Below are 13,731 nucleotides of genomic sequence, written 5' to 3'. Positions count from 1 at the left end.
GGCCTGAGAAGCTTAAAATTTGCTCTCTCAGGTCCAGATTGGCAACTCCACTGACCTTTTTGCTCCCTACACCAAAAATGTTGAACTATTTCCACAAAATGTTCCACTATTTCATCAGTATCACTGTGGCCAAGACAGCCACCTGCCATCACCTCTCCCTGAAGGCCTTCCCTACTCTCAAACAACAGATCTAGGAGAGCTGGCTGGCTCACTCGGTGCATGTGACAGAAAGTTATCTTCAACATGCTGTAGGGATTTCCCAGGCTTGCTTGTCCTGTCAATATGATATTCCCAGTGTGTGCCTGGGAAGTTTAAGTCTCCCAGATGGATTGGAGACTTCAACTTTTCTTCAGTCATCTTCTTCCTTTACTTGTCTTCCTAGGGCCCAGAAACCTCTTTTGATAGCACTCAAACTTCCTGTTGCTACACCATTGGCACCCACATGAAAGAGTGGGAGGGGGTAAGAGAGGGCCCATATTTATATCATTTGTATTTGTTCTGTTGGTTTTTTGTCCATTTGTTTGTTTTCTTTGCTTTCTGTTTGTTTTGTTAATTTCTGTTTGTTTGTTTGTTTTAGAATGATAGCCTTTATCCTACCACCAGTTCCGGGACCGAAAATAAAAGGCATTGATACACATCTGTTAGAGGTGAGTACTGCTGATAACAGCATAAGAATTTGCCATTACTTACTTTTTTAAATTCAGTACTATCAAAAACAACTACCATAATTAAGTATAAAACATATTTAATTAATGTAATCAATGTTAAAAATAAGCAAAACTTTCAGGTTGATCATGTGTAACGTATGTATGAGACACAGTTTTGACTGGCACTAATAGGAGGGCATATATCTACAGGGTTTGTAACTTCAGTTGCTACCTGGGACACAGTAAGAGCTTAATTCCTAGGTGTTCTAAGTTGTTCTTAGATAAGTCACTCTCCACAGTTTCTGGCCGTGTTGAGGAGACAAGGACATGGCTGTTCTGTCAATTCTCCTCCATTACGTTCTTGCCAAACCCTTGAGACTGTTATCTGCCAGAAGCTCTCTAGCCCTTCCATTTTAGAAACATGAACTGTGGGATCTCCCCACTAATGGAACTCAGAGGAAGTTCTACTGTTATTACACTATTTTTTGCAGTAGTAGAAATCCAGGTTACATCTAGAGATGTAGCTATTATAGTATTTGCCTAATAAATATGTAGACTGTTCACAATTGTTCTAGTTATATAAGCCCTAATGTTAACAGTGGAAAAATATCAATATCTTATTTGTTATGCCTTCAGACAGGGAAATCTGAAGAATTATTGAGTGCTCTTGGTTGCCATGGTTTTCCTCCAACATCAGACTGTGAGGAACTACTGATAGAATACCTAGAGGTAGAGGACAGCGAGGATCAGCAACTCATGCCAAGTCACAGCAATGGTAACCCAAGTAAAAAGGGAAAAACAACACCCAAGGAAACAGACAGTGATTCAGGACGAGGAAGCTGCGATAGCCCTTCACTGCTTTCTGAAAAGTGCAGGGAGTCCCGTGCCCTTCCATCAACGCTTCAAACACAAGATGTAAGAGATGTTCAAGAAAATAAAGCTGTGAAAAGGAGCTGGGAAACTGAGTGTGTAGCCTCAGAACGGAAAACACTCCTTTCTAACAGTGAGAGCACAAAATCATCCACGTGGCCTGCAGCTCAATTACCTGATAATCAACCTCCTATGTTTGCCTACCACAGCACTGTAGATGCACGTAAAATAACACTGATTACCACAAATGTGAATGTTGCCCCAGTTTTAGTGGAAAATGAAGAAAAGCATCAGTCACGATATTCTGTTACTGAAACAGTCCCTGGAGACATGGAAGAACAAGGAGAGATGGAGAATTTGCATTCCAAAACTGAGGAAACTGCAGTGCAGGTCAAACAAAACAGACCTAATGAAAAGTCACCTTTTTTGAATGGTACACTAATGGACTACGTAGAAGTCCACAAAGTCAAGCAGGATGAGGAGCCAGCAGTATTACTGAAACATAAAGAAAATAGTGGGAAGACTGAAAATTACACTATTCCAGGAACCAGCAAAGAATATACAAAGGTCTCAACTGTTGTGGACCATAATATTCTAGTATTAATGCCAGATTCACGAGTCCAGCACACACCTATGTCTCAAGAACCTGCAAAGGAAGCATCTCAGAACCTTCAGCAAGGTCAAGCTGAGAAAAACATGAGCTACTGTCTGACAGCTCCAAGTGACTGCAAAAGAGAGACTAGTGGATCAGAGTATATGGACCCATCCTCCTTTATGCCCTCTTTTAAATAACTAAAAGTTTGATCACTCTTCATCAGGTAATGCTACAGAATGAGTCAAATACAATCAGTATAATAATGCTGTGGTTTAAGATTATGCTACTATGTCACAATTGTAGCTTACACCATTTTCTAGCTGACAAGTCTGTGATTTACATATCAATTTTGTTAATAGTTATGTACAGTAAAATAAAACCACACAGCAAATAGTTCCCTAAATACAAACAAAAAAAAAAAACTAACAACAACAACAAAAAATAGCCTCATTTGTGTATTATACAGAGAATAAAATAAACTGTGGTTTGATATAACAATCATAGAAATAAACCCTGGATCGTTAACACATTTCTCAGAGAGCGAAATGAGGAAATGGATACTATGTGCCATGAAAAATACATTGCAAACTAATTCTTCAATTCTGCAGATCTTCTGTTATTTGATTCAACCTAAGGGAATACTGCAGTTTCAACAAAGACTAAGAATGTTATGGGTCAGTACACCACAATTGTCTGAGCAGTTTCTAAATCAGATAAATCATTACACAATGACATTCTGATCTACAACATATTTTTTTCTGAGTGTATTGTGACAGTAGATTAAGATTTCCCTATACTTTTTCTCAACCCTTAAGAAAATTGAAGCTCTTATATATGGAAAAAACATATATAAAAGAGAATATATTCAACTAATTACAGTAAAAAAAATCCTCTAAATATATCTTGCTTTGTTTCAATATGACAGAAAACTCTGCATCCCATTCATAGCCTATTCCAGTCAAATCAAACATGAAAAAAAATAGCAGGACACTATTTGATATACTGCCTTACTGTACATAATATACAATTCTACTTTAGTACAGTCCCATACATTTAACAATGTATTTTTAAAGGCTATTTTTCTATTACCAAAAAAAAAAGCAAAATAAAATATTTTTTAATTTCCCAATGTTGTTTAGCTATTTAGCAACTTTTCTGTTTCCTTCTGCTGAAACAGAGGTAACAAGTAAAGCTGCTATTTCTATACAAAGCATAAAATTAAACTTTATACTAAGTAAGGATATGAAGTCATTTTTAAACTATATTTCTAATATATTGCAAATGTATTACTATTTGAATTGTAAATTATTTATTTCTGATGTTTTTTACCAGCTGTTATTATAAAATTAAAATAGAATCTAGGTTTTGAGAGCAAGCTTCTTTCCCACTTAATTCGTACTCTCATGCCACTCATGAATGGAATGATGGTTGCCTGCATCCTTAGCCATCATGTACACTTTTCTCTTAGCCTGGAAAGAAAGTTTGAAAATTTTCAGATATTTCATAATGAACTTATCAAAATTAGTTTTGGAATCCAGCCTCAACAGCCAGGGATACGCAGCATAAAGTCAGTTAGTGCTCTGCTGAAATAGCAACAGGAGTGAGAAAAGGGGTCCATGTAGTTGGAAAGCAACTGTGGAAAGAGTCAGGATTCCTCTTACCACATGTAACTGAAGGCAAAATCAAAATGATAGTGGAATGGCTGTGTACTTATGGCCCTTCCGTCCTGAAGCAAAAGTTTAATTTACTCCATCGAAGTATGAACAAGTAAGTCATGGCTAATTAAAGCTAGGTCAAGTATTTAGCCAACACCACTAGCTTCAGTGGGAATTGGAAGCATAAGGTAAGGGAAATTGTACTGCACATGTGATGGAAAGTATATTTACCATAGATGAGCTCTCTTCTTTTGTCCTTTCTGAACAGTGTCATATTTCTCAGCTTTTTCTGATTTTATGCACTGAGCCAGCCTTCCTGCAGTATCAGGTAAGCAGCTGCAGAGCCAGCCAAAACAGACCCTCTGATTTTGAAGGTCCGCAAAAAAAAAAACAAAAACATCTTAGTTGGCAAATCAAATTCTCATACGATACTTCCATGCAATGGAACTGCTCAAGTACAGATTGGTCAAGCTGTCTAGCCCGTTCACTGGCTGGACTTTAGAATTTAACTATCTGTGTGTATATGAACATGTATGCTAGTGGATACTGTAACATTTACTTTAGGCATCAAATTTGAAGTCTGTGACCTCTATACCTGCAATTTACTTCCCCTTTCTAGAGGCTGATTGGAGCAGTCTGGATGCTCTGCTGAATGCACAGAGAGGGATCTTAGATTCTTAATTCAGCCACTCAGTTCATTGCTTGAAGACATGAAGTGGCTACTTCAGAGAGCAGCCAAGCATAAAATTTTGTTTAATTACAGGTAACAGGACAATTTTACTGTAGCATTTGTGGTATATCTTACAGATTTTCTAGATACTAAAAGTACTGCAAAGAAACTATTAAGTTATCAGTCAAAACTGGAATGTTTTACAGGACAGCAATCTGTGTGTCCATGTATGTAAGCTGATAGTATACTGTCTGACAATGCTTAATTCTTCTGACTGAATGCTTCACTTTTCTGACTGAATCAGACAAGACCAATCTGAATCAGACACGTTCTTTCTTTACACAGACAGACATATCTGAGCCAAGCAGTTGTTTTCTACTCCTAACAGCATGCATAAGGACATGCTGCTGCCGGCCTTTAGCATCCCTCTGGTGTTGTATAGAGGCTATAGAATCTTATCAAGCTACATCCTAAAGATTTTCTTTACAGAGTGGATTACTTATGGTAACTTACAAGTGGCTACAGAGATGCTACAAACCAAAGCAAGGGTGGGATAACGTGTCAGCAGCAGACTGTTGCTGTCACAGTTTATTTTGGACCAGAGGAAGACAGGCACAACTTTGAGCAGATTTTAAGTGTATTATTGATCCCAACTAAATGGAAGTATCTATACATGTACCTGGTTGCTAAGTTTTTATTGTAGATCATGGAGTCTAGAGCATGATTTGCCTGTCAGAATACAAGTGTGTGCTTTAGAAAGAGATGACTCATACTCTAAACTCCATTGACTGTTACTAAGTTTGTCTATCCTAGCTTGCTCTAATAGAGAAGTATGACCCTCTAGTCCAAAAATGAGAATTTAAATAATGTTTATTCAAATATTTCCTATGTTGACATTGCTTAAATTGAAAAATATGGGCTGTATTAATGTTGTGGGTTATGTCCAATTCTGTGGCAGCTGATAGGTCCCAGGAACATCAGTAACTTTAACACCTTGAGTTCATAAAACCCAAAAGATCAGCTTTTCAGAGGACCTTTAATTTATATGCACATGCAAACTGCAAGTTGCCAGAAAGAAAGAAATAAGAAAAAATCAGTATTATTGCATGAAAAAACAGGATTGCAAGAAATCAAAAAGAAGGTAAATCCACAAATTCTCCCTCAGAAAGAGAACGGAGTGAAAGCGTTTCTATATGCCTAGCCATAAACTGGTACTGAAACTGCAAAATACCTGCAGGCATAAATTATATTATGAGGCATAGATTCTTTCCCAACTTTGCCAATGACAGTCTCATGATGCCAAATCATCATGGCTTTCTGTGAAAACAGAAATTCAGCCCAAGTAGAAAAGGTGTATTTTTTGGTTGCTTGGATGTAGCTTATCTTTTTGAGGGATTTGCTAGCTAAATAGAATTTTAAAACATTTTTCATAAATGTGTTTCATCCTTTAAGCTGAACAAATGTGCAGTTTGATTATTTTCCATTTTTATGCACTTTTATTTTCCAAAACACCCTGTTACTTCCTAGGTGGGAGTGATACCTTCTGAAAGTGGCCTTTAACATCTAAACTGTACTTTTGCACATCAAAAGAGAATAAACTAGTATCTTGTGAAATCAGGATAACCATCAGCTAAGTTTGAGGGCCTTTGGATGTTCAAATACTTCATTGTCTTGTTTGCAACTTTAGTTTTTATTACAGCTCTTAGCTTTTAAGTAGGAAATAGATGAGATTTTGTAGCAATTGTACTCAGTGGATTCTTGTAAAGTTATTATGATACATCAGTGGGGATAACAAGCACATGACACCTCTTTTGATATACAGTGATGAAGTATGTAACATAATTTACCCCAGGAACAGGGATTGTCTCGCTAGGTCTCATACCATTAGTTAAACTTCTCACATGGATTTATGTTTGAATGATGCTTTCATAGTTAGATCTATATATGTGTCTCTTACAGCGTGAACTACCTATTAGTAACATAAAAGTCCTAAAAGGCTCTTCAGAAGTAATTCATTTTATAAATTCATAAAATTTAATATATATATATTTCAATTAAATACCTTTCCTTTGGACTCAGAATTATTTTATGTACAGTTTTTCTTCAGTTTTTAGAAATAGAACTCATTATTTTAAATTTTCTAATTAAACTTTTTCCTTTAGCAAAGACATATTTAATGTATATTTTTAGTATTTCAATATAATGTTCCTGACTCTTAAAGAAATATGATTTACTGAGGTGGGGCATGTGCTGCCAAAACTTACTTTCACATAAAATACAGGTTTGAAGAATGGTCTTAATGACACTATGTAACTACAAAGGATTATTTAAAAAAAAAATGCAGTAAACAGACCTTATAGAATACTAATAAGAGGATGTACATGTTTATGGAACAAACTGAAACACAAATATGTAGTGATAAGTGGTTTATGTTAAAGCAGTGAACTCTGTGGTATATCTGTTTATGTGTATATGTTTAGATGGCTGGAAAATCTATAGTTGCTTTAAATGTCATTTAAGTATTTAAAGTGTAGTAACAGTAGATGTTAAAAATGAGTAAGAACCATTTTATTTGTGATCTATGGAGCACTGTATATGTGCAGCTCACATACAAGCCTGTAAATGTGTTTGATAATTTCTCATTAACCGTAAACAATTTGAAAGTGTTGTGCAAGGAAACCAAAGTCATCTAAGCCAGTTAATGAATATTAGACATCTTCTAAAAGCCATAAAGACAAATGAAATGAAAGCGTCATGAGATCAGGCACCATATTCTTAAAGAATCGCTACCTCAGATGTTGTTTATTTTTGCTCCCTTTAAAAAGGCAGAAAAAAAGCATTTTACTTTGTGTGTCAAAATGCAGATTCTTTTCTAAAAATGTATTTGTAATTTTCAAATTGTTTCTCTTAACTAACAGCTTGTCATGGAATCATCACTTGTATTGCTCTAGTAGTACTAGGATGGGATATTAGACATTTGTATCCAAATATGTTTTTATGTGAAAAAATAACAAAGAAGTTTCCATCTTTTAGGGAAAGCCATACTGACCAGCTTGGCAGTTGCTATTTTCCTAAAGCATCAGTCCCTTTTCTGCTTTTTGCTACTGCCTGCATGCCCAGCTTGCTAGGACTGAATGAGCTGAGTTCTCAGAGGTGGTCTGATTTTGGATCTCACCAGAGGGAACTAAGCATTTATCGGTACTTACTACTTAGAAAGACCTGTTTTCAGTTGCTTCTGAGAAATTAATCTTCAAACGCTGCTCCTAAATGAGTGAAAATGGAGATACACAGAGAAAATGGAGAAATACCCCTATTCTCAACTATCTCAAACCCTCATACAGTGTCACTGACTTCCTTCAGACTCTAGTGCCTATGGGTGTGGACAGATGGACTGAATTACACTGAGCTGGAACAATCTTTTGTCTCTGCCTTGAAAACCCTTTTGAAATAAATGAAAAATTATTTTCATCTTTCCAGTGTACGTCAAGCAGGAGATTAAAGATAAACTGCATGTGGCAGAATGGAAGAGGAGCACAGTCACAGTGAACCCTACAGGAAGGTGCACAGGTAGTTGAGAAATCAGAGTGGGCAAACATGCATATTGACCGTGGTTGAGAAAAAAAGGAGGGAGAACAGAAAATGAAAGCAAAAGAATCAAATGTAAGAGTAGATAGGAAAAAATCAGAAATGGTAGAGTAATAAATGAGTTTTTAAGAAAAAAAATATATATATACATATATATATTTATATCAAAAGTGGGAATACGTACAGTTGCTTGAGATAGTCCACAAAAAATGTAATGCCTTATTAAGTACTAACCGGTCGTCAAGATGCTGAAATTGGCTCCTACAGATCAGCTGTTAGATAAAAGCTGAAAAATACTTATACATGAGAGTTCATTCCATTTATATTAATTACAGGATTTTCTTACAAGTATCTGATATTGGCCCCTGGCAAACAATGCTTGAGCAGCTAGACCCCTCATCTAATCTGCTGTTGCATTTCCTACAGCCCTAAGGAAAAAATCAACAAAAATACCACACGTACCACATGGTTTTTAAAAGCTACATTCAATTCATTTTTTTTCAGACAGATTTATGAATGAGATTTTTTTATCCTTTTACATTGTCTCACACATACATCTGTCATTCTTAAGCATTCTTCTATCTTCTATTTATTAAAGGCAATGCAATGACCTAGAAACCCCAAGAGACAATGTTTTGTGGATAGTAGTAAATGGTCTCTTGACATTTCTGGGCATTGTATAGTTCGTACCTGTGACAATATTAACAGATATGACAATGCATGACAATATACCAGTTGACATTTTCCTTAATTACAAAGTCCATGTCTTGGTGATAAATTCTAGAATTTCCAATACAGACTTAAAATACATTTCTCCCATTTAAGCTAAGTTTTTAAGAGAAACTACTGCATCTATCAAAAGTAATTCAAGAAATAACTCAGTTATTTGTGCTGTCTTGCAGTGCTGATAGTCTTTTAGCTGGATTTATACTCAAGACATCAGTACACAGAGAAGTTAGAAATAAGGAAGTCTTTTTTCACATCTTCCTCTTTTATTTTCAGAAGAGTTAACATTCTGTTCTGTTCTGTTCTGTGATGGTGCTGGTCTTGGACTTTATTTGACAATCTTATTTTTGGACAACACCACTTCTATTTTAGTGAGCTGCTGAGTACATTCACCTCATTTTGACATCAATAAAAATGTACAGATTTTACTTTACTTCCTACAAAGATTGTAATGGTCAGTTTTATAGATATAGCACTGAATAGAATTTTTAGTGGATACTGGAAATCTTTATAGATGTCAGTAGCAGAAAATATCCCTTGAGTAGAACAGAAAACTATACATGTCTAAGAATATGCAGATTTTTCTATAGAATACAGGTGGAAGTATAATGATGTCAAACCACGTTTTAATATTCATAATGCTGTAGATAGAGTACTCTGAATTCTCATCCCCATGTCCTTCATTCCAAAAAGAAGAGGAAACTACTGCTCAGATATACTGAGAAGGGACCTCCTGGGCTGCTATACTGTTGCTCATTTTTCATCTCAGAAAGTAATTTTTTATTCTGACATCAAATACCATTCTTCATCTGGAATAACACAACCATCAGTTTCACATATGCTATATTCATTTATATTGCTCATAGATACTCAGCAACATTTGACCTTCTCAAATCTTTATATTGTGCTCCACATATTTTATTTTTTTAGTCTGTGTATAACAGAAATACTGGGGATGCTGCTCTGAAAAAGTACTGCCAAGGGAAGAAAAAAAAAAAAAAAAAAAAAAAAGAACTAAAAAGCCACTAATAATTTGTATTTGTTCAAATTTCTGGCAGGCTGTTAAACACAGGAGAGAGTCTCTAGAATTTCCTTGCCTTTGATAATGCCAGCAGATCTCTCAAAGAAACTTATTTATAATTTGAATTGCACGTTCTGAATAGTATGCACAACAAACAAGATAATTCCCAATCAAGAAAGAGACCATCCATATTTAAAGCATTTTTTTTCCATTTGCATAAACCAATTCATTGCTAGCTTTGCAATAAAAGCTAGGCATTTCCATTACATTTTCAGAATTTGTATGCAATCTGGAACATCCAAGTTATTGTAGTGTCATTACTTTAGCAACAGAATGACTTGAAGCACAATTATTCTATGAACCAGATCCAAATGTTTTGTAAATTTCTAAAATTTAAGAAATTATAGAAAGTAGATTTCATATTAATATGTACATTGGTTGGAGCGTACTGGTACAAAAATAGTTGCTCAGGAATTCTTCATTGTTTCTAAGTGTATTTGAAGGAAAATGCTTTAAAGGTATGTATTTTTTAAGTTCTTAATATTGAAACTGCTGGCTTTAATAAAATCTGTTAGCAATTTCACTTGTAAGATCAATATTGTTACTGAAGTCTGTAGCTTTCTGGTGGACTTTTCTATATTTTGTCATTGTAAAATCTCTCTGCAATGATGTTCGCATTTCAATTTAATAAAAGTTCTTGAATAATATTCTCAGAATCTTCTAGCTTTCCTCATAAAATTGAGCAATTCCATTATATATAATAATGAAAAAGAAAAGTCAGACATCCAGGACAGTTTGTGGGATGGGCTCCCACTGTTCTGCAAGTGGAAGGCCCACTGATAAATGTGTTTAACCCACTTTGTGTGCACTGGACAGCTGATTTAGCATTCAGGAAGCTCCATCCTGCATGTAGTGAAAATGCAATATACAGCCATCAATTCATAAAATCTTGGGTATAAGAGAAACTCCTGTGTGAAGAAGGACTTCTGACTTCTTGGAGAAGCTGTTTAGAAAGGTTGGTTTACTCATGCTTATTTTCATTCCTATAACATGCTTTTTGGAGCACAAAACTAGCAATATATTCACCTGCTCCAAACTGGGGAACACAAGGCAGAACTGGAGAGAAGTGTGATGTTTAGTACCACCTACAATCCATCTTCTAGGTTTCATGGAAACCACAGTGTTAACACAAATGGCTCCTTTTCAAGGTCACAACTTTTAGACTCTTGCTACTTTTTCTTTCTTTCTTTCTTTCTTTCTTTCTTTCTTTCTTTCTTTCTTTCTTTCTTTCTTTCTTTCTTTCTTTCTTTCTTTCTTTCTTTCTTTCTTTCTTTCTTTCTTTCTTTCTTTTCCTTCCTTCCTTCCTTCCTTCCTTCCTTCCTTCCTTCCTTCCTTCCTTCCTTCCTTCCTTCCTTCCTTCCTTCCTTTCTTCCTTTCTTGAAAATTGTCATTATCACTGAAATTCAGGCATTGCGAGTTTTTGAATGTAAAGTTTCATTGAAGAAGGCTAAGTATTTTAGAATCTTGCACTTCTTATTTTCCCTCAGAAGATTCACCATCCTTGCTGGTCATGACAGTATTCTTTAAGGAAGAAGTTAAAAAAAGGGGGGAAGGGAGGAGGAGGAATAATCATAGAACCATTAAGGTTGAAAAGACCTCCAAGATCATCTTGTCCAACCATCCCCCAACCACCAATGTCACCCACTAAACCATGTCCCTAAGCACCACACCCAACCTTTCCCTGAACACCCCAGGGATGGTGATGCCACCACCTCTCTGGGCAACCCATTCCAATGCCTGACCACTCATTCTGAGAAGAAAGTTCTCCTAATTTCCAACCTGAACCTCCCCTGGCTCAACTAGAGGCCATAGTCACCTGTGAGAAGAGGCTGAACCCCAGCTCCTCACAACTTCCTTTAATGGAGTTGTAGAGAGCAAAGAAATTGGTCTTCAGTCAGTTATCCCTCTCCTTCCAACAATATATTTCAATATCTCTTTATTACCCAGATAATATTTTACAGATAAATTCTCTTTATCACCCAGATTACAGATAATATCTCATTCTGGTTCATATTTTTCCCTAATTACACCTGTTCTGATTTTTCCCCATACTCATTTTTGCCTAGGTCAAGTGCAATTTGACATGGGATGGGAGGGGAGGGGAGGGGAGGGGAGGGGAGGGGAGGGGAGGGAGGGAAGGGGAAGGGGGAGGGGGGGGAGGGAAGGGGGAGGGGGGGGAGGGAAGGGGGAGGGGGGGGAGGGAAGGGGGAGGGGGGGGAGGGAAGGGGGGAGGGGAAGGGGGGGGAGGGAAGGGGGAGGGGGGGGGAGGGGACGGGAGGGAAGGGAAGGGAAGGGAAGGGAAGGGAAGGGAAGGGAAGGGAAGGGAAGGGAAGGGAAGGGAAGGGAAGGGAAGGGAAGGGAAGGGAAGGGAAGGGAAGGGAAGGGAAGGGAAGGGAAGGGAAGGGAAGGGAAGGGAAGGGAAGGGAAGGGAAGACCCACTGCACAGCAGCAGCGGGAAGAGAGGCGTGAGACTCAGCCCTGCAGCCCCCCCAGGTGAGTGCAGCGGGAGCGCAGGAGGTGCTCCAGGCACACAGCAGCAGATCCCCTGCGGCCTGTGGAGAGGCCCCTGGTGGAGCAGGCTGTCCCCCTGCAGCCCATGGGTCCCACATGGAGCAGATCTCCACGCTGCAGCCCGTGGAGAGGAGCCCACACAGGAGCAAGGGTCTGGGGGGAGCTGCTGCCCACCTGTGGGGGACCTGTGCTGGAGCAGCTTGCTCCTGGGGGATGGACCCCGTGGGATGGAGCTGTGTGGGAGCAGGTCTTGGAGAGCTGCTGGCTGAGGGACCCCACGTGGAGCAGGGGCAGAGAGTGACCGTGAAGGAGCGGCGGAGACGAAGCGTCAGGGACTGACTGCAGCCCCCATTCCCCATTCCTCTGTGCCACTCGGGGGGGAGGGAGGAAGGTGGAAGACAATGAATGAGGGAAGGTGTTTTTGTTGTGTTTTTAGTTTCTCACTGCTCTACCTTGTTAGTGATAGGCAATAAATTACATTAATATTCCTATGCTGAGTCTGTTTTGCCTGTGATGATCACTGTTGAGTGATTTCCCTGTTCTAATCTCAACCCTTGAGCCCTTTCCATTCATTGTATTTCCTCCCCCCTTTCCCTTTGAGGATGGGGAGCGAGAGAGCGCTTGTGGTGGCGCTCAGCTGCCCCAAACCACCACACAAACAAACAAAAAAACACCTTTATTGTCCCTCGCGAGCCGCCTGGCCCCGCTGTCCCTCCCCACAGCTGCGGGACGAGCCCTCGGGGGCCGGGGCGGGGCGAGGGCAGCGGCCCCACTGCCCGGGGCCCCTTAGGTCGGTGCATGGCGGGCGGCATGGCGGCGCTGAGGCAGGGGGGCGGCCACCGGCTCGGCAGCGGTAAGGGCAGCGCCGGGAGCCGAGGCAGAGCGGAGCGAGCCCCTGAGGGACAGGGACAGGGACAGGGACAGGGTGGCGGCATTAAGCCGGGGCAGCGAAGGGCTGAGGCGGTTCTTCCCCTGCCCTAGGGGTCGCCTCGCCGGGGGCTGCCCGCAGAAAGGCGTTTTTGCAGCGGAGCCCTGCGAGCCCTGGGCCGGCCGGGACACTTAGGGGCTGGGGGCAGCGATTCTCCCCGAAACGCCCGGATTTATCCTCGTAGAGCCGTGTTTGCGGGTGGGAGATGTGGACAGGTCCCCCTGGAGGAGATCGACAGGCAGAGCTGGGTCCAAGACCCTAGGGCTTTAATTCACGTTTGTTGAGTCTGGACACTCGTGGGTCTTTAATTCGTTCAAGGCAGTGGCATTGTGTCTGGTCCGTTTTGGGAACTTGATTTTTCATTCATCTGATGTGTTTTAGGAAGCATGTGAAACCTAAAGCACTGAAAAATAAAGGACATAGTTCTCCTCTGATGACATTAGTGATGCAGAAGGAGAACGAT

General features: G+C 39.3%; 1 protein-coding gene across 3 annotated transcripts in view; it reads left to right on the top strand.

Annotated features, from left to right (window-relative positions):
* Nucleotides 1-2,526, top strand: part of PRLR (prolactin receptor) — a 163,923-nt gene extending 161,397 nt beyond the window's left edge. For all 3 annotated transcript variants that reach the window (XM_032205702.1, XM_032205703.1, XM_032205704.1), the window contains 2 exons: nucleotides 578-647; nucleotides 1,284-2,526. In XM_032205702.1, coding sequence (XP_032061593.1) covers nucleotides 578-647; nucleotides 1,284-2,309 — 1,096 coding nt within the window. In that variant the 3' untranslated portion in view covers nucleotides 2,310-2,526. The remainder of the gene's footprint in view (nucleotides 1-577; nucleotides 648-1,283) is intronic.
* Nucleotides 2,527-13,731: the final 11,205 nt, after the last annotated feature.

The sequence above is a fragment of the Aythya fuligula genome, chromosome Z, assembly GCF_009819795.1.
Source record: "Aythya fuligula isolate bAytFul2 chromosome Z, bAytFul2.pri, whole genome shotgun sequence".
NCBI classification, from domain to species: domain Eukaryota; kingdom Metazoa; phylum Chordata; class Aves; order Anseriformes; family Anatidae; genus Aythya; species Aythya fuligula.
This window is presented reverse-complemented; position numbering and strand designations above follow the sequence as displayed.